Source organism: Sus scrofa, chromosome 14 (genome assembly GCF_054392235.1).
Source record: "Sus scrofa isolate SSC_HxYL_T2T_F1_AM1 chromosome 14, Sscrofa_HxYL_maternal_Yorkshire_Landrace_v2.0, whole genome shotgun sequence".
Classification (NCBI taxonomy): domain Eukaryota; kingdom Metazoa; phylum Chordata; class Mammalia; order Artiodactyla; family Suidae; genus Sus; species Sus scrofa.
The window spans coordinates 164329503-164349821 of NC_139396.1; the positions used below are offsets into that span (position 1 = coordinate 164329503).

Sequence of the window (20319 nt, forward strand, 5' to 3'; positions counted from 1 at the left end):
ATAGGGATTTCTTTGAATGTGTAGAATGCCTCGGATAATATGGTCATTTGAACACTATTAACTCCTTCCAGTCAATGAATACAGTATAGCTTTCCATCTGTTTGTGCCATCCTCAATTTCGTTCTTGAGGATCTTTTATTTTTCCAAGTACAGGCTTTTTACCTCCTTGGGTAAGTTTATTCCTTGGTATTCTATTCTTTTGGAGTCAATTGTAAATAAGACTCTTTTCTTAATTTCTTTTTCTGATAGTTAGCGGTAATGTACAGAAATGCGATAGATTTCCTTGTATTAACTCTGTATCCTGCAGCTTTACTGAGTTCAGTGATGAGCTCTAGTAATTTCTTCATAGTATCATCAGGACTTTCTATGTATGGTACTTTGCCATCTGCCAACAGTGACAGTTTTACTTCTTCCTCTCCAATTTGGATTCCTCTGATTTCTTTTCCTTGTCTGATTGCTGTGGCTAAGACTTCCAAAATTATTTTAAGTAAAAGTAGTGAGAAAGGCATCCTTGTCTTATTCCTGATTGTGAAGAAACTGCTTTCAGTCTTCACCATTGAGTATGACCTTAGCTGAGGGCTTCTCATGGGTGGCCTTTATTATGGTGGGTACATCCCCCCTATATCCACTTCCTGGAGAGTTTTTATAATAAATGGCTTTTCAACTTTGCCACAAGCCTTCTGCTTCTATTGGGACAATGTTATGATTTTTTTTTATTCTTCAGTGTGTGAATGTGATGTATCATGTTGATTGATTTGTGAATATCGAAGCATTCTTGAATCCCTGGGACAAATCCCACTTGATCATGGTGTATGATCTTTTTAATGTTCTATTGGATTTTGCTTGCTAGCATTTTGCTGAGAATTTTTTTTGTGTTTGGGTTCATGCTTGATATTCGCCTGTAGTGTTCTCTTTTTGTGGTATTTTTGTCTGCTTTTGGTATCAGGATAATGCTGGCCTCATAGAATGAGTATGCTTTTCCTTTCTCTGCAACTTTTCCCCATAATTTGAGCAGGCTAGGTGTTACCTGTTCTCCAAATATTTGGTAGAATTCACATGTAAATCCATCTGGTCTTGGACTTCTGTTTAGTGGGAGTTTTAAAAAAATTCCTGACTCACTATCATTATGAATGATTGCTCTGCTCATGATTTTTTGTTTAATTTCCTTCTGGACAGCTACACATAAAAGAATGAAATTAAAACATTCTCTAACAAAACACACAAAAATAAGCTCAAACTCCATTAGAGACCTAAATGTGAAACTAGATACTGTAGATGTAGTTAGAACACGCTTTGACATAGATCACAGCAATGTCCTTTTGGATCCATCTCTTAGAGTAATGGAAATAATAAGCAAAATAAACAAACGGGACCTAATTAAACTTAAGAGCATTTGCACAATAAAGGAAATTAAAACCAAAACAAAAAGACAACTTACGGAATTGGAGAAGATAGTTGCAAACAGTGCAACCTTCAAGGGATTAATATCCAAAATATACAAACAGCCCATATAGCTCAATATGAAAAAAAGAACAATCCAATAAAAAATGATCTAAATAGACATTTTTCCAAAGAAGACATATAGTTGGCCAAAAAGTACATGAAAACACACATCACTAATTATTAGAGAAATGCAAATCAAAACTACAACGAAGTATCACCTCACATCGGTCAGAATGGCCACCATCAAAAAATCTACAAATAACACATGCTGGTTAGAGTGTGGAGACAAAGGCACCTTCCTGCACTGTTGGCGGGAATGTAAGTTGGTAGAGCCGTTATGAAGAACTGTATGGACATCCTTGAAAAACTATTTTTAAATAGAGCCACCATACAATGCAGGAATCCTACTCCTGGGCATAGATCTGAAGACAACCATAATTTGAAAAGACACATGCACCCCCATGTTCCATGCAGCCAAGACATGGAGACAACCTAAATGTCCATCAGTGGATGGATGGACAGAGAAGATGTAGCTATATCTACAATAGAATATTACTCAGCCATAAAAAGAAAGAAATAACTCCATTTGTGGCAACATGGATGGACCTCGAGATTATTACACTAAGTGAAGTAAGTCAGACAGGGAAACACAAACAGCCTACCATTGTTTTTTGCATTTTCAGGGCCACACCCCCAGCCTATGGAGGTTCTCGGGCTAGGTGTCGAAGTGGAGCTTCAGCTGCCAGCCTACATCACAGCCACAGCAATGCCAGACCTGAGCCACATCTGTGACCTACACCACAGCTCACGGCAATGCTGGAGCCTTAACCCACTGAGAGAAGCCATGGATTGAACCCGCATCCTCATGGATACTAGTCGGATTTGTTTCCACTGAGTCACAACAGGATCTCCAAATATCATATGATATTGTTTATATGTGGGATCTAAAATATGATACAAGTGAACTTATTTATACAACAGAAATAGACTCACAGACACAGAAAAAAACTTATGGTTGCCAAAGGGGAAAGGGGAGAGAATAAATTAGGAGTTGGGGATTAACAGATACATACTCATATATTAAAAACAGGTAACCAACAAGGACCTATTGTATAGCACAGCGACCTATGTCTAGTCCCTTGTGATGGAACATGATGGAGGATCATGCGAGAAAAAGAATGTATATATGTACGTGACTGGGTTACTTTGTTCTACAGTAGGAGATTGACAGAACACTCCAACCAACAACAATGGAAAAATAAAAATCATTGAAAACTAAACTGTGCTAATAAAAGCAATATTTTAGGGAGTTCCCTTTGTGTCTCTGTGGTTAACAAACCCAACTAGTGAAGTGGGAAGTTTAACTAAGAGACATAAGGCCCCTTGTCTGAAAAAGCAGCTGCGTGCCTTTTCAGTTCTGCTCGCCTCACACCATCCTTCTTGTAATTATGTAGCAGCTACGTGCCCTATGTCTAAGCCAGCAGCCCTGCTAATGCTGGTCAAGGATTGCTTACCGGGTTCGCTTCTGTCACCTCGCTTGCTCAGTTTCTTAAGCAGGAACACTATCTGCTCAGGGTCGGGGGAGGTCCAGGCTGCTGACATGGGAGAAACAAGACTCTGTATGGTATAAAAGTTGCTGAGAACAAAGGCGTGGTGCTCAGATTCTGGAGGTGACTCTTCTGAGCCTGCACCAGGGCTCAATGATCTTTGCTTCTTGGCATCTCCAAGTGCCATTTGTCTCCTTCCGCTGCCACGGTTTCTGCAGTTTCTGCAACACTAGGATACATGGGTGGGTGGGTTCAATCCCTGGCCTCGCTCAGTGGGTTAAGGATCCGGCGTTGCCTGAGATGTGGTGTAGGTCCCGGACGCAGCTCCGATAGGGCATTGCCACGGCTGTGGTGAAGGCCGGCAGCTGCAGCTCCAATTTGACCCTCTCCCTGGGACCCTCCGTATACCATGGGTGCAACCCTAAAAAGCAAAAAGCAAAGCAAAGCAAAACAAGTTAACAGGACATACATGAAATGAACCTACATTTGTGATCTAGCTAACAGTGGGAGGTGAGTGGAGGTGATAACAGTGGAAGTCTAAGAAATGATTAAATGCTGCAGAGAATTGAATGTGCAACACGTATGTCTTATTAGTTGCGTGGGCACTGCTTAAAAGCTTAGCATATCTTTTAAGATGAACACACTGCGTGCTAGGTAGCAACAGTGACGTTTGTTACCTACAGAGCCCTTTGGAAAAGGCTCAGGGCAAGTCCTCGGGGCCTGTGTCCAGCAGGGCCTGAAGGGTCCCTCACAGGGGGCTCTCCCAGTGCTTCCGAAGGTCAGACGTACGGTCTCCGCCTCAGAGTCACTTAGTGGAAAACAGCAAGAGTTTCCTAAGGGCTGCTTTGAATTCCTTGTTCCTCAGGGTGTAGATAAGGGGGTTGAGCGTCGGGGTCACAGTGGTGTACAGAACGGCCACAGCCTTGTCCAGCGGGCCAGCAGAGCCCAGGCCCGGCCGGATGTAGGTGTAGAGCACCGTGGAGTAGTACAAGGTGACCACCAGCAGGTGGGAGGAGCAGGTGGAGAAGGCCCTCCGCCAGCCCACAGCCGAGCGCATGCGCAGGACGCTGGCCACGATGCAGCCGTAGGACGCCAGCGTGAGCAGGAAGTTCATGCCCGAGAGGAACACATCCGCGGTGATAATGATCACGTCGTTGACAAAGGTCGGGCTGCAGGACAGCAGCAGCACGGGCGGGATCTCGCAGAAAAAGTGCGCGATGAGGTTGGGGCCGCAGAAGGACAGACGCAGGACCAGGCCCGTGAGCAGGGCGGCGTTGAGCAGCCCCACGCCCCACACGAAGGCCGCCAGCGAGACGCAGACCCTCCCGCCCATCCGGGCACCGTAGTGCAGCGGCCGGCAGATGGCCAGGTAGCGGTCATAGGCCATGGCGGAGAAGAGCAGCAGCTCAGAGCTCAGCGACCAGGTGAAGAAGAAGAGCTGGCTGAGGCAGCCCCAGAACGAGATGGTGCTGTCGGCGGCCAGGCCCTGCAGGACCTTCGGCAGGATGGTTGAGGTGCAGATCATGTCCAGCACAGCCAGGTTGACCAGGAAGAAGTACATGGGGGTGTGGAGGGTGGGGCTCCAGCAGACGGCAGCAGTGATCAGCCCATTGCCCGCCAAGGCCACTACAAACAGAGCAAAGAAGAGGCCGAAGAGGGCAGCCTGGAGCCAGGGGTCCTGGGTGAAACTCTGCAGGATGAAGACACTCACCGCTGTCTGGTTCCCCAAGGCCATGCGCGGTAGCGGCTCAGGTCTGCTGGGCGCTGCAAACTTTATGCTTCCTGCTGCTCAGGGATAGGCGGCTTTTGTTTTCGACTGAAAAGTTAAAAGTGATCCGTTACATGTAAGGAGCAGTCGCTTCTGGAAAGGAAACCAGAGACGCTAAAGTTCCCATTTACAGAGGAAGCCTTCCTGGCTCGTTTGAGGAAAAAGCTCCCTCCGTACTGTTTTCCGCAGCAGCTGCAGCCTTTCACAGTCCCACCAACAGGGCGGAAGGGTCCCCCTTTTCACCACATCCTCCCCAGGGCTTGTTACCGCGTGTCTCTCTGATAAGAGCCACTCTAGCAGGTGTGAGGAGGCATCTCCTCCTGGTTTGCTGTGCGTGTCCCCGGTGAGCATCTTTTCATGAGCCTGTGGGCCATTGTATGTCTTCCTTGGAAAACTATCCAGTCAGAGGCTTTGCCCACTTTTAATTAGATAATTAGAAACATCAGTATGCTCTTCCTACTGCGTTTATGAGTCTTTATGCATTTTGGATATGGACGCCTTGTGGGATTATGGTTCACAAATACTTTCTCCCTCTCCATGGGTTGCCTTTTTTTTTCATTATATATATTTTTTCTTTTTTGGCCGCCCCACAGCGTATGGAGTTCCTGGGCCAGGGATCATATTTGTGCTGCAGTGGTGTCCTACACCCAGGTACAGCAACCCCAGGTCCTTAACCCACTGTGCCAGGCTGGGGATAAAACCTGTGTCCCAACGCTCCAGAGAGGCCACTGATCCTGTCGCGCCTCAACAGCAGCTGCTGCCTTTTCACTTTGCCAATGGTTTCCTTTGCTCTGCAGAAGCAGCGGGGAATGGGAGCTATCTCCACCCGCAAGGCATGGTTAGAAGTGCATAAGGATGCTTGTAATGAAGATGTTATAAGATCCCGTTAAGAAAGGCAAGAAAATAGCATATAAATAATGGGGATTGAGGGGTTCACTACTGAGACCATTAAGGCGCTTGATTTTAATCCTGGGCCACAGGCTCTGACCACCCGGGACCTCCCGAAGAGTCCAGACCCCTGAGTGCACAGGGGCCCTGAGAGCCCCTACCATCCACAAGGGGCTGAGGAGTTCGGGCGGGGAGTATTCCCCTGCAGCGGGGGTGGCATGAGGGGAAAAACAGGGAGATAGACTCAAAGCAGCAACATGAACTCTGAGAAGCCAGGTGGTGGGCAGAGGAGCAGCTTCTGCTCCTGCACTGGCCTTTCAGGGAATGAGCCCACTTACACCGCAGAATAAGCACACATAATCCTGGGGAGGCTACAGGAACTCTGCCCAAGACAGAGGCCAAATGCTCTGTGACAGACACGCCTCCTTTCTCGCCGGGGGCAGGAAGCCCTGAACCCAGGAGCTCCCACCCCACGGAGGCCCAGGCTGGAGGCAGGCCAGGCACAGAAGTCATGGCCTCAGCCTGCTTTTTGGGTCGGGCAAGCGTCTAAGGGGAGGTTCCCATCCTGAAGGGGGACAGTGCCATGCTCGGGTGATGAGCAGGGTCGCTAGGCAGTCAGAACACACAGCCGGCTCCGACCTTAGAGCCATAAGAACTCCCCGTGTTCTGCTCCCACCCCACTCTCAGCCCCGCCCAAGGACCCTGTGCTTTCAGGAGCTGGCCCGGAGGATCCAGCAGACTGTCCAGAACCAGACGGTGTCTCCCGGACAGACGGCCCTGAAGGCAGAGACGGAGGGTCCAGGGAAGCGGAGCACCGAACACGGTGTAGCCTGGCCTCAGGGCCTCCTCCCGGCACAGGCTGATGTCTTCTGCATTGGTCACGTAAGGGCCCCAGGCGAGTCCCAGCAGCCTGACTTGGGCGACTGCAGGGGCCGCCAAGCACAGTGGCAGGTGCAGTCCATTAACTTGGAATTAGGGGCCAAGCGCTGTACCCACCTCAGAGTGAGAGCAGTGGGGTCCCCCACCATGTGACAGGTGTGCAGCAGAAGTTGGTTAATCTGACTTCAGTCGTCACAGGGTGAAAATGACAGTTCCGGCCTCTGTGTGTCCCGTGGGACTGCGTGCTGTACACCTGTGTGTTGCCACTGTCCTGGCAATTTGGGGAGTTTGGCCCATGTGCATGAGCCCCTGGCAGGCTTGCCAAGGTTCTCAGGAGCCTCGGGGGACCTGCTGGGTGGAGGGTGTGGAACAGGAAAGGTCCCTGAACAATAAACATACTTAGGAGGCCCTTTCCGATGCCCCAACCTTCCCTCAGTGTAAGAGCTACTGACACTCGTGCAGCTTGCACTGCAGCATCAGCCTTCCCTTGTCCCCAAACCCCTAGCAAAGCATCGTGCGCAGAACAGACTCCTGAGCCTGGCACATACTGGGCTCCTCTTCTGGTGGTGGTGGGGGGGGGGGAGCACTTCTTCTTCATAATTTTCCACCCACCAAGCCCTGGGGACTCAGGCCAGCCTTCTGCTCCTGCAGAGCCATGCAGACGTCTCTCAGAAAATGGCCAGTTTGTCTCACCAAGTAGTTCCACTAGGTCAGGGACTGAGTTGTTTATTTGGGGACCCTGAACCCGATGTGTGTCCAGACCAGGGTTGCCCCTTGGCAGACAAAAAGCAGCATTTATGCCCATTCCCTCTGAACTGCAAGCGAACGACGAGTTGATTTTTACTACACCTCCCAGATGTTGCCTGGGATTGTCTGATGCTGAGCAGTATTATCTTCTTTAATGATTTTTGGACTTTTTCTGGGTAGATCTACAATTCAAGTGCCACCGAGTGTCCGGTATTTCCTCTGACAGCTCTAGCCTAGACACCCCATCTCTGGACTCTTTGGGGCAATGGTGTGCATCAGCTCGATGTGGGAGCTCAGTTCCCAGAGCAGGGATTGAACCCAGGCTCAGCGGTGAAAGTGCTGAGTCCCAATCACTAGACCACCAGGGAAGCCTAGACCCCCCATCTCTGAATAGCTTCAGGGCCGTGCTCTCGGAGTTGGGCTGTGAGACAGCCACACCCTGTGCAGAAGCCCAGGCTCACAGCCAGCACCCCACCTACAAGCACCTGCACCACCGGTGGGGGCATCTGGCATCACCCAGCAGGTCTCCCTGGGGCAGCAGTGTGGGCCGAGTGAGGCTGCCTTCAGAGACTCACCCAACACAGTTGTCAAAGAGACGGCAGTGCGAGAGGCTGGCCAGACCCCAGGGCTGCCCAGGAAGGCATGGCTGGAATCCTGGGGAACTCCTGAAATCTGCCAGTGGTAGTTTCATGCAATCACAAGAAAGACTGCATTAACTCTACTGAAACCAAAATGTCTCATTTTCTACGAGATTGGGAAAAGCACATAAGCACGAAGGCCCTGCCTGAGCTGCGCTCCTCCCTGCAGGCTGGGCTTCCTGCAGAGACTGTGGGGAGGAAGCTCAGATGGAACCAAGTGAAGCCCCCGCCCCGACACCCCCATTCCTCCAACCCTGCTGCACACAGGGACCACCAGGTCCCAACCCCTCCTCCTCCCCACACACCTTCCTTATAACATTGGAGCCAGTGAAGCCCTCACTAAACTTCAGAAGAGTTCTCGAAACTTGCTTGTCTGACACAGGAGGCCCCAGTCCCAGGTGCTCCCACAGACACAGGGAGCTGACTCTCTCTGCTTTAACCTCTGAGAAGGTAGAAATGAGGGTTCAGCATAATTTTAAAATCAATTAACACGATGGGATTTTAAAAGTAATGACACGCCCTATCAACAAGAGCCTCCTGCTTGGCCCAGGGAAGTATATTCAATGCCTTGTAATAACCTATAAGGGAAAGGAATCTGAAAAAAATAGAGAGATATAAGCATGATTGAACCACTTGGCTGTTCATGTGAAACTAACACAACCACCCTACTTCAAAAAAAAAAAAAAAATAAATTAAAGTAAAAATAAGGAAACCGACAGATAGGTTCCTAAACAAAGAGACTCTGGCCCCCTGCTGGGTGACTGAGTGCCCCCAGGAAGCCCTGGCCTGAGCCCAGCCTCAGCCACAGAGCCGGGTCCTCACCTCGCAGCCTCAGCTCTGGCCACGGTCTTGCCTCTTGGGGTCCAGAGGTGGCCAGTGGCATCAGGTCACCCGGGTTAAAAGGGGACAGTCTGGACTGTGTGATGCAACCAGAGAGAGTGCCAGGTCCCCTGCCGACCCTGCGTGAGTTCTGGCCGTGACTGGGGCTGGAGAGGATGCCACCAGACGCGGTTCTTCAGAAAGCCGTTTGGCTTTGCCCCAGAGACCGTGTGAAAGGCAGCCCGTCATCTGGCACACGTGGCTGGAGGCCAGGGTCTGGCCCAGCGCCAGCTCCCTTCTCAGTGCCCGAGTTTCAGTGGAGACACAGGCAGGACTGGGTCCTGAACGGAGGCAGAGGACCTCAACTTTCTCCAGCCCTGTGTGGTGATGTGATGTCAAGACGCTGAGGGGAAGGGAACAAGCTAGTGGGGGGCGGGGACACTGTGACCGATGAGGGAACAGACAGCTGGAGGCCTCCTGGACCCCTCCGAAGGAGCCACGCCAGAAACGGGGAGCCTTTCGGACCACCTCAGAAGCTCCAGGGTCCCGGACTCCTTCCGTGAGGCCCAAGCGCAGAATCCCATGACAGTGATGAGTCACGTTTCCTTGAAGGGACTCACCTGATCCTCCGACGCTCCGTCTCATCACTTGCTCCCCAGACTTCAGGCTGTGCACATGCTTTCAGCAACACCAGACTGTGGAGAGTGAAAACAACACTGCATCCTGGGTGTCAGAAAGGAGTTTTCAACTCCCAAGATTATTTGAGCCTGATGAGTACAGCATTGTCATACCTACAGCCAGCTTTTGCTTTTCAAAGACCTCACACAACCACATCAGAAACGAGCAGCATCAGCATATTACCTTGTGTGCTATGAACACAGTTACAGACTCACTTGAGCCGTCTTCCCACGAATGCTCTTTTTCAGCCCAGGACCACTTTGCTCTGCTGTCGTGCCCCCTCAGCCTCCTCCCTGTTTATCCTGCACCTTCCCTCCCTGACCTCAGCGTCCTCTAGTGGGGCTCGCCTCTCCTCTCACCCCTGCATATGTGTGTTTGTGTCCGCGTGTTTTATTCCTGGGGTTTTCATCCCACACGGCTGTGGTTCTCTTTGTTGCTCCGATTGTCCCTACTTGGTCCTCAGAAGCCCTTTCAGGCTGGCTTCCCTAAAACGGACACATGCCTTCCCTTTTCCTTTATGTTCTGGCACCATGAGATGCTCCAGGCTCACCTTGGACTTTCCTGCCCCGGTCCTGGAGTCAGCCACTCTCCAAGGATCCCTGGGTCCCTTGTTGGGAGGGGAGTGTTTAGAGACCAGAGTCTGCATGCAGGGTTGCCCATTGCTGAGGGGGTGTCACTGCTCTAGCCCTCTTGGCAGACGAGCCGGGAAGTGTACCTACGCCCACTGAGCCACACACAGGTCACATCTGTGTGGTACCATCCCCTCGATCCACGGATGTGTCCTCCACATTGACCCCTCCAATTCCGGTCCACAGGATGTGGTCCAGGCTTCCCCTCGCTTGCTGTAGCTTATTTCTCCAACAGCGAGAAACCCGCTCTCACTGCCTGCAGTAGAGTGGCTCTTTGCTTGACCCCCATGAACAGTTTCAGGATTGCTGGCCTGTGCCCGTGTGGTGCGGTGTGGCTCTTTGCTGCTGGCAGAAACCAGCCCAGTGCTCGTTTCCAAGTCCTGCAGCCCCTCTCCTCCCCGCAGAGGGGACATGCGGCTCCGATCCCTTTGTCACACCTGCACTCCATCACGCCCCGATACCTTTCCCAAGTGTTGTTTCACACTCTGTGTGAAAGTACCACACCCAAAATGCTCCTTGGCCCCCAAACACCCTTGTGCCGTTTCTCATGGTCCGCCCCACCCCACCCCCCACAAAGGATTTTTGCTTCAGTAGTGAAATCTGCTTTCCTATTCCACTAAAAAGAGCAAACAGCACAGGAGGAGAAGTGGGGAGTGAGTCCGCCCCACAGCTTGAGCTCACTCGTGACCCTCTTCCAACAAGGGTGACCCCCTTCTCTGATGCCCACGGGGAACCTGACTCAACTCTGACACAAGCCTGGGTCACCTGCAAAACCACAGGCGCTCAGGGAGGTTTTCTCAGAGCCCCAGGGAAGAACCAAACAGAACTCTTTAGAGGGTGCACATCCTCCACCACTGAAGTGCAAACCAGCCCGCACCGCCCACCCTCGGGAAGAGCTCCGTGGCCCCAGAGCACAAAGGCAAGCCCTGCCCTGACTCAGGAAGTGCTCCTTTGCCTTGGAGTGTCCCACCTAGGCCTGCCCGCCCTTGGGAAGTGCCCTCTTCCATGGAGTGACCGGATAGCCCCACCAACCTCAGGATGCACCCCCCACTCTGGTGTGACCCAGCTAGCCCCGCCCCCCCTCAGGAAACACCCTGCTGCCTCAAAGCAGGCTGGCCAACACCGCCTGACCTCAAGTATCACTCTGCAGCAGTGCCAGGGAAACCGTGCCCAGCCATGGGGAGTGCATCTCCACCACAAAAAAGAAAAACACAAGCAAGATGAAGATGCTCAGAAATCATTCCCAGTTAAAGCAACAGGAGAGCACGGCTAAAGCTGTCAACAATGAAACAGACCTCTGCAGTCTGACAGACTTGGAGTTCAAAAGGGAGATAGTGATGATACTGTAGGAATTAAGAGAAGACACGAACAGTAACACAGACCCCCTCAGAAAGAAACTAGAAAATAGAAGGAGGAGCCAAGAAAAACTAGAAAATTCATTTGCAGAGGTACAAACTGTGAGCTAAGGGCATTAAAAACCAGAATGAATAAGGCAGAGGAATGAATTACTAATGTGGAAGATAGAATAATGGAAAAGCAAAGTGTCAATTATAGGGGCACCCCTATAAGGCTATCAGCTGATTTCTCTACAGAAACTCCACAGGCCAGGAGGGAATGGCAAGAGATATTTAAAGCCCTGAAAGGGAAAATTATGAAACCTAGAATACTCTATCCAGCAAGAATATCATTTAAAATGGAAGGGGAAGTAGAACATTTCTCCAACAAACAGAACACAGCAATACAAAACCCATTCTGAAACAAATACTGAAAGGGCTTCTCTGAATTAAAAAAAACAACAACAACAACGAAGAACTAGGATGGAGGAAACCACAAACAAGAGCAGTCACTTAAATAAGGCAGCATACAGATGCAATCATGAAGATGTTTAAAATAAAATAAAAAAATACATCAAAATCATAAAATGTGGGCAAGGGAAGTAAGAAAATAAAGAGATTATTATTTTATTTTCTTTTTTCTTTTTTTTTAATTTTATTATGGTAATGAAGTGTTTGAACCTACAGGACTATCAGGCTAAAACATGCAATTATAGGAAGGGGTTAACCAACTTAAAAAACATGACCTCTGTTTGTAGTAAAATTACAGCCTACTGCAGCAGGAAAATTTTAACAAAATAATCACTCAAATTATTTCAAAGTAAGAGTGTATGATCTGTACAAAGAAACAAAGATAATGGCAAATTTCTTGTTAAAATCCAAGCTAGAAAGAAAAGGATCAACAACATTAAAGTACTGAAAGAGTAAAAATCCTAGGAACTCCAAACCTAGGGGAAAATAATCTTTCAAATATGAGTGAAATAATTACATTAAATGCAAATGGTCAAAACATCCCAATTAAAAGGCAGTCTTTTAGATAGGCATAAAAAGCATGCTGCCCCCCCAAAAGCACTTAAAACATAAAGACAGAGTACATTATAAGATGAGGGTGGAAAAAAAACATATATCATGTTAGTGACAGTCAAAAGAAAACAGGAGTGATAATGTTAATATCAGACAGTGTTAATTTCAGAGCAAAAAAATGTTGCCAGGGACTTAGAAGACATAATAAAAAATTACAATAAAATTAGAAGCAACTAACATGACATAATATCCTTAAATGTTTATGCACCTATGTACAGAGTGTCAAAATACTTAAAAAATAATCAAAAGAACTACATGAGGTAATAGACAAACCCACAATTATTGAGAGATATTTCAAACCTCTTCTCTCAGTAATTGATAGAAGAATTAGACAGAACATCAACAAGGATACAGTAACTTGAACCACACCTTGGCCACCTTGACCTCATTCATACCTAACAGAATGCGCCACACACATGCTTTTCAAGGGCATCAAAACACTCACCATGAAAAACCATATATAGTCCATAAAATAAGTCATAGATATTATGTGTGCTGACCACAATGCAATTAAATTGGAATTCATATACACAATGGAATACTACTCAGCCATAAAAAGAACAAAATAATGCCATTTGCAGCAACATGGATGGAACTAGAGACTGTCATACTAAGTGAAGTCAGAAAGTCATACTAAGTCATACTAAGTGAAGTCAGAAAGTCATACTAAGTCAGAAAGAGAAAGACAAATACCATATGCTATCACAAATATCTGGAATCTAATATATGGCACAAATGAACCTTTCCACAGAAAAGGAATTCATGGACTTGGAGAATAGACTGGTAGTTGCCAAGGGGGAGGAAGTGGGGTGGACTGGGAACTTGGGGTCAATAGATGCAGACTATTGCTTTTAGAATGGATTAGCAAAGAGATCTGCTGTGTAGCCCTGGTAGCCATGTCTAGTCCCTTGTGATGGAGCGTGATAATGTGAGAAAAAAGAATGTACACATGTATGTGTAACTGGGTCACCATGCTGTACAGAAGAAAAAAAAGTATTGGGGAAATAACAATTGATTATAATTAAAAATAAAATAAAATAAAATAAAAAATTAGAAGTCCTTATATCTGCAATAATACCCAAATAATGTATTTATAACTAAATAATGCATTTCTGAAGATGGGTGAAATAATAACTCAAAGTTAGACTGCATTTTAAACTTTACGAAAAAGACAGGAAAACATATCAGAATGTGTGGTATGCTGCTATATATTATCCCATTATAATTATAATAACACTATCCCACCATTAAAACAAAAAGGAAATCCTATCATTTGTAACAGCATGGAGAGACCTTGAGGGCATTAGGCCTACAGGAGTAAGTCTGGGAAAGGTATATACCATGTGATGTCACTTAAATGTGGAATCTAAACAAACAAACAAAAACCAAACTCATAGAAAAAGAGATCTGATTTGAGATTACCAGAGGCAGGGATTGGGATGAAAGAATGGAAGGACATGAAGAGTTGCAAACTTCCAGTCATAAGATAAACGAGTACTGGGGATGTAACGTACAACATGGTGACTGTACTTAACAGTGCGTGTTTAAAAGTGGCTGAGAGTAGAACTTAAAAGTTCTTCTTTTTCTTTTTATTGCCCACAGCCATGGTATATGGAGGTTCCTGAGCTAGGGATTGAACCTATACCTCCATGGCAACCTGAGCCGCTGCGGTCAGATTCTTAATCCACTGCACCACAGCTGGAACACCAGATTTAAAAGTTCTGATACAAGGAAAAAACCAATTTTCTCTCTCTTTTTTCACTGTATCTTTATGAAATAAGAGATAGTAACTAAAATTACTGTGGCAATTATTTCACAAAGATGAATCAAGCCATCATGCTGCACACACACTTACACAGACCTATGTGTCAGTTATAATACAATAAAGCTGAAAGAATGAATAAATACACTATTAAACACAGCTGTGGCTCTTCCGCCTGGATGCGGTTGAAGGGCTGAATATGTGGCCTGCACCTGTTGAGTGAGGTCCCAATGGGCCTCCAGGTGTGTGAGGGATGTCACTGTCGGCTAAGGGTCAGCTAAGCAGTTACGGCAATGCTCTGGGTTTCAGAGGTGAGGCTCTGACTGTAGCTCTATATTTGGAGACCACTGGCAAATACTAAGAAGAAATGCAGCTTTTATTATGGGCTTAAAGGAAAGGAGGGGCTCGCATGAAGCCATGAAGCACACCAAATCTCAGGGGCCAGCACAGAGGGTGGGACAAATAACAACGAGGAGACTGAGGAGGAAAGGGGCCCCTAACATAATAAGCCGCAGTGCTCTGTGCGAAGAAGCAAAAACAACCCTTTCCTGCCCTGGCACTGTCTCCTGGTAAAAGGATGAATGTGCCCTTTTCTGAAAGGAGAAAAATAAGTAGAAGCGCCCCTCTTGCTGCAGGTCCTTAGGTGGAAGGCTGGATGCCACCACGTGTCACAGTCTCTGTGGTGCCAGAACCAGGACCCCCCACCAACAGGAGTCTAGTGGGAGAATCAGGCTCTGGGTGATGTGGCCCAGAGCAGGATACAGGGACCTGCCCACGCCAGAATGTGCCAGGCAGTGTGCACACTGGGCCAGCCAGACTCTGGGCACTCCCTCACCGCTGGAGCCCAGCTCTGGAATGGGAAGGGGCCAGCAGCACCCCTCAGGCAAGGTTCCAGGTGCCAGGTGCTGAGAAAACCAGGCTGCAAGGTGCTGGAGGGGGTCCACCCGGCCCAGCGTCCTGCTCTTCCTCCTGCCCCTGCTGGGTCTCCCCTGCCTCCTTCCTCCTGCAGCCCCGACAGCATCCACATTTAGGGCCTTGGAAGGCTTAGTTCAGAGCCACCTGGAAAACCGGCAGTTCCTGCCGGACAGCGCATATCACCTAAGTGTATCACATTAACTTCCTTCTTGCTCTTTGATTCTCACTTCAGACTCTCCGCGTCTTACTATCAAATCAGCCCGTGAGCCTGCAAGGTCCATGCCGGCCACGGATGCAGGAAAACACCTTCCCGAGGGCCACTTTGACATCCTTGTTCCGCAGCGAGTAGATGAGGGGGTTCAGGGTGGGGCTGACTGCCGTGTACAGCACAGCAACCACTTTGCCGTTTTCCAGGGAGGAGCCAGAGCCCGGGAGGATGTAGGTGTAGATGACCGTGGAGTAGTACAAGGTGACCACCAAGAGGTGGGAGGAGCAAGTAGAGAAGGCCCGCTGCCTGCCCGTGGCGGAGCGCATGCGCACGATGCTGGCGATGATGTAGGCGTAGGACGCCAGGGTGAGCAGAAAGTTGACCACTCCAAAGTACACGTCCGCCAGGACGATCATGACGTTGTTCAGGGTGGTCGGGCTGCAGGAGAGCAGCAGCAGCGTGGGGATTTCACAGAGAAAATGCTGGATCTGATTGTGACTGCAGAATGTCAGCCTTGTCATTAGCCCTGTGTGCACGGAGGCGTCAACCACAGTGATTGCCCACACGCTGCCTGCCAGCAGAGCACAGACCGGCCGGCCCATCAGCCTGCTGTAGTGCAGCGGGCGGCAGATGGCCACGTAGCGGTCATAGGCCATGACCGTCAGCAGCAGGAGCTCCGCCCCTAAAAACCAGGTCAGGAAGAAGAGTTGGGTCATGCAGCCCTGGTAGGTGATGGTGCCACCCTTGAGTGCCAGGTTCTCCAGCAATTTGGGGACAACCGTAGAGGTGCAGACGATGTCTAAAATGGCCAGGTTGGTGAGAAAGAAGTACATTGGGGTATGGAGGCCTGGGTGCAGGCTGATGGCGGTGACAATGAGGGTGTTCCCTGCAAGAGCCCCCAGGTAAAGGAGGAGGAACATGGCCAGGAAGAGAATGCGTGGCCCAGGCTCCTCCGAGAAGCTCTGCAGGACAAACTCCTCCACGGTGGTGCCGTTGTTTGCAGTCCTCTGGGGGTTGAGCCCCTGCAGCCTCTGGGAAACAGCCAGCCCGGCCCAGGGAGGCATGGGGCGGTGGGGCGGCACTGAGAGAGTGTGTGGTGTTGGCAGCTCTGTTGCAGAAAGCACATAATTAAGACATCAGGCAAGGTCCCTGTGCCCAGGGAGACATGCAGAGAACTAACTCCACTCTGGAGCCCCTGGTGGCCCCTACTACCCCACAACCCGCCCCAGCTCCACGAGAGCCTGCATCGCTCCCTGAGCCACACAGGAGGGGCACCGTGAGCCTTCCTCACATTGATGTGGGGCATTTCTGACAGAATCAGGAAACCTGGAAGCTCTCTGTTGCAGGTGAGTTGAGCCTGCTACCATGTGGGCTTGTTCCCGTGCACAAGCCAGCACAGGACTCCTGATTCCCTAAAGGAAATCCCAGGCCAGGAGGGAATTCTCACTCTTGGTGGCAGCAAAATGGGTGCTCAGGCAGGGAGTACAGGGCTTTGGAGTCATGGGAGCGGCCATGTGCCCATCCTGGGTATGTCCCAGGCACCAGAGGACTGGACTCTTTGGGGATTGTCTCTGTCAGCTTTCAGAGTTGGCTGTGGATTGACCTGGCCACAGCCCTTTAGTTGAAACCATAGCTGCCCAGATTTCCCTGGGCCACTCCCAGCTGATCCACCAGGGACGGAGGCCCTGGGAGACAGAGGAGTTTGGGTTGGCAGGGTCCTGGTTGTCATTTCATCCCTTGTTCCTGAGCTGGCCAGGAAATTCCCTGCACTGAGGGTCGGGCCAGGCCAGGGGCTGAGATACAGGGAAGGTAGGCACACACCCCATACAGCACACTCCAGGACCCCCAGCCTACACATCCACCAGCTCCCAGGTCCCCTCACACAGCCCTGCACACCTGTCTCCCAACCCTTCTGGGATCCTTGGGCCTCCCTGAGTGGGACAGGTTCTAACTCTGTAGAAAAGACTGTCTTCCTTGTGTCCCTGGGGAAACTGGATCAATGCATTGGAGTAGGGGGGAGGCGGGTCCCACCTCCCTCCAAAGCGCAGGCCCCAGACAGCCCTGGGGGATGGCAGGTCAGAAGGCCCTCACCCTGTCCCGGGGGTTCATGGAGGCTGTGGGCTACCTGGGAGAAAGCGTCAACAACTCAGGAGGGCTTGTCCTTTCCTGGTGGATTGTGAAAAAAGACATGTGTTTAAGAAATCTCTCTTCAGCATATCTGTAGGGGAGCTCCAGGGCAGGAAGGCTCTCCGCCCTGACAGCCCCAGCTGCCACCTGTCTAATGCTCTCACCCGCTTTGCTTCACCTTCAGAGAGCTGAAGTGCCTGTGGGTCAGCAGGGTGGTCCCTGCTCCCCCTGATAATTGCCACACGCCAAACACACCTCACCACTCGCCTGAGACCTGCCCCATGCAGGCAGGAATTGACACAACCCCCTCTGGCTGCACATCTGAGCCCCCTGAGTCTCTTCCTGTAGACTGGCCACCTGACCCTCTGTGTCGGCTGGCTATTCCCTAGCCTCTCACCTGATTCACAGGAACCCAGGTACTACCAGATCCCTGCTGAGTCAGGGCCTCGGGCTCTGGTTTCTCTTAAAGACTCTGATCAGTTTAGAAAGTGAACCACTTCTGAGTTCCTTCCTCCTACTGATCTGGGGCACAGGCAGGTCACGGACTTGCTGGACGTTCCTGGGGACTTCACAGTTTCAGACTGAGGTGGCAGAAGACACAAGCAAAGCAATTTGGGTATCGTGTTCTCCACGATAAAATAGGTCAGGGCCAAAACAAATCTGGCTTTTGCAGAAACATCAAAAGGAAAAGTAGGGAAGACAGTCGCAGGGCAAGAAGAGCTCAGGACGGAAGGCGACTCACTGTGTGGAGAAGGGACGTGCCCCTGCTTGTCTCCTGTCCGAGTAGATGAGATTTACATCCTCCTGGAAAGACTTGGGAAATTCTCGCTCTGCTGGAACGTGAGATGTAGCGTGAGGCTAAAGCGTTGGCTCCAGGTCAGTGGCTCCTTTGTCTGCTGTTGACCTTTAAGAGGAGTCTGTCTCCTCAGGTGACACTGAGGCTCTGGGGAGCTCAGAGCACCACCAGGCCTGGCTCTCAGGAGGCAGTCGTGCCCTCCTGGAACTAAACAAGGGCCATGAGGGCACAAGCCCCGGACTGAGCAGAACAAGGGTCCTGGCAGGCACCGAGAAGGGCCAGGGTGCCTGGTGCCACATGGGCTGGGGCTCCGGGTGGGAGGGGTCAGCATGAACACAGCATGAGGGGGCAGCTGCTCTGCCAAGGTTCTCTCCCGTGTACATCAAAATCCTGCAGAAGGGATAGGTTTTTTTTTTTTTTAATGGGTTTTATTTTTTAGAATCATTTTTACACTTACCTAAAAATTGAGATGACACTACCTAGAGTTCCAATAAGCCCCCCACACAGTTCCCCTTAATATTAAGACCTTGCTTTTGTGATGGTGTGTTTGTTTCCAGGGATCAACCAGTATCTATACTATCAACGACAGTCCACGGTGAAATCAGACTGCATTAGATTTCACCCACTCTAATTCCTTTTTCTGTCCCAGGATCCCACCTAGAAAACCACATGGCATTTAGAGTCCTCTTGGCTGTTAGGTCCTCGGAGTTTCTTTAGTTTTGTTGACCTGAACTTTTTCTTTTTGTTTTCCTTATTATTATTATTATTATTATTTTTTGTAGGATATGAAAGTCCCCAGGGTAGGAATTGAATGGGAGCTGCAGCTGAAGCCTACACCACAGCTCACAGCTATACCAAATCCCCAACTCACAGAACGAGGTCAGGGATCACACAGGTATCACGTCCTCATGGATACTACTTGGGTCACAAACCGCTGAGCCGCAGCAGGATCTCCCGACCTTGGCAGTTTTGAGAAGTATCGGTCAGCTGTTGTGCAGAGTTCCTCTACTGGGATTTTTCTGTTTCTTGTGACCAGGCTAGGATGATGGGATTTGGAAGAAGACGGCACAAGTGAGGTGCCATCCTCATGCCATCATCTCAGGGGATACCTTCAACCAGACTTCCGAGGTTGACGTCTGCCTTGGGACGATGAATGGTTTCCTCACAGCTCTTAAGTATCCCAGGGTCAGCGGAGATGCTGTCCTGCCCTTGAAGCGGAGAGTCTGAGGAGAGTCCGTGCTACAGGCCTGACCCCAGTCCTGATCCTCGGCAGGGCCCCGGCTGTGGGTGGGGAGGGTTGGTGAGAGGGAGAGCCAGTGGGAACAGGGCCTGCTGCTCCCATGCACGGGGCAGCTGGTGTCAGGAGGAGACTCTGGCCTCTTCCTGAGAGCCTTGGACACATCTCCTGACCACCTTAGTCAGCACTTCTGTGAAGGGGTTATTAGCGGGACAGAGGGTTGCTGTTGCATTGACAGGTTTAAGGTGATGACAATAACATGAGTACCACCTGCGTGGACTTATCGCTTCTCTTGCTGTTATTCATGCACTATTATTTTTATTACTTGCAGGTGATCCTGAGTGAGCTGGAGGCCGGCCTCTCACTGGCATGTTGGTGCAGGGACCACGGGCTCCAGCTGCCGACAGTGATCCCCTCCTTCCCCTCCTGAGCCCTCCACAATCTGTGCAAACCGACGCCAGGTGCAGAACACCTGGAGAACCCCTGGGGCCTCATTCTCCTTCTTGGGGCCCAGGACAACCCTCACCCTCTCAGGGGGCTGGGGCGTGGGTCCCCCCTTTCTGGCGGGCGTGGGTCCTGGCTCCAGGCCGTGTTGGCTCTCACCAGTGTTGGCCCTTCCCTGTAAAAGGAGGAAGGCAGTCTCCATGAACGTTAGGAACTAAGAACACCAACAATAAATAACTCGGTTCCTGATAGGAGGAGGTGTCCCTGTGGTGGCAACAAGGACCTGCCTTTAGGATTATTGTCACCACTGAAAATAAGCTGTGCTTAAAATGGGCATTCATTTCTTTGTTGCCACTGATGGCAATCTGAAAAGGAAT

At 49.9% G+C, this 20319-nt stretch overlaps 2 protein-coding genes across 2 annotated transcripts; both read right to left on the reverse strand.

The window, feature by feature from the left end:
- Positions 1-233: 233 nt before the first annotated feature.
- LOC146397171 (olfactory receptor 13A1-like) lies at positions 234-9482 on the reverse strand. Its single transcript, XM_084994609.1, has 2 exons — positions 9350-9482; positions 234-4851 (listed from the first exon to the last, which is right to left on the reverse strand). Exon 2 carries the CDS (start codon positions 4723-4725, stop codon positions 3796-3798), a length of 930 nt encoding a protein of 309 aa, XP_084850735.1. The 5' UTR covers positions 4726-4851; positions 9350-9482; the 3' UTR covers positions 234-3795.
- Positions 9483-14576: 5094 nt separating this feature from the next.
- Positions 14577-19677, reverse strand: LOC100514734 (olfactory receptor 13A1-like). The gene is made up of 3 exons (XM_084997668.1): positions 19133-19677; positions 18208-18651; positions 14577-16446 (listed from the first exon to the last, which is right to left on the reverse strand). Exon 3 carries the CDS (start codon positions 16400-16402, stop codon positions 15386-15388), a length of 1017 nt encoding a protein of 338 aa, XP_084853794.1. The 5' UTR covers positions 16403-16446; positions 18208-18651; positions 19133-19677; the 3' UTR covers positions 14577-15385.
- Between the last annotated feature and the right edge of the window lie 642 nt (positions 19678-20319).

Bases quoted from the DNA above. Each gene is read 5' to 3' on its own strand.
- LOC100514734 (XM_084997668.1), bottom strand. From the start codon at position 16,402: ATGCCTCCCTGGGCCGGGCTGGCTGTTTCCCAGAGGCTGCAGGGGCTC.
- LOC146397171 (XM_084994609.1), bottom strand. From the start codon at position 4,725: ATGGCCTTGGGGAACCAGACAGCGGTGAGTGTCTTCATCCTGCAGAGT.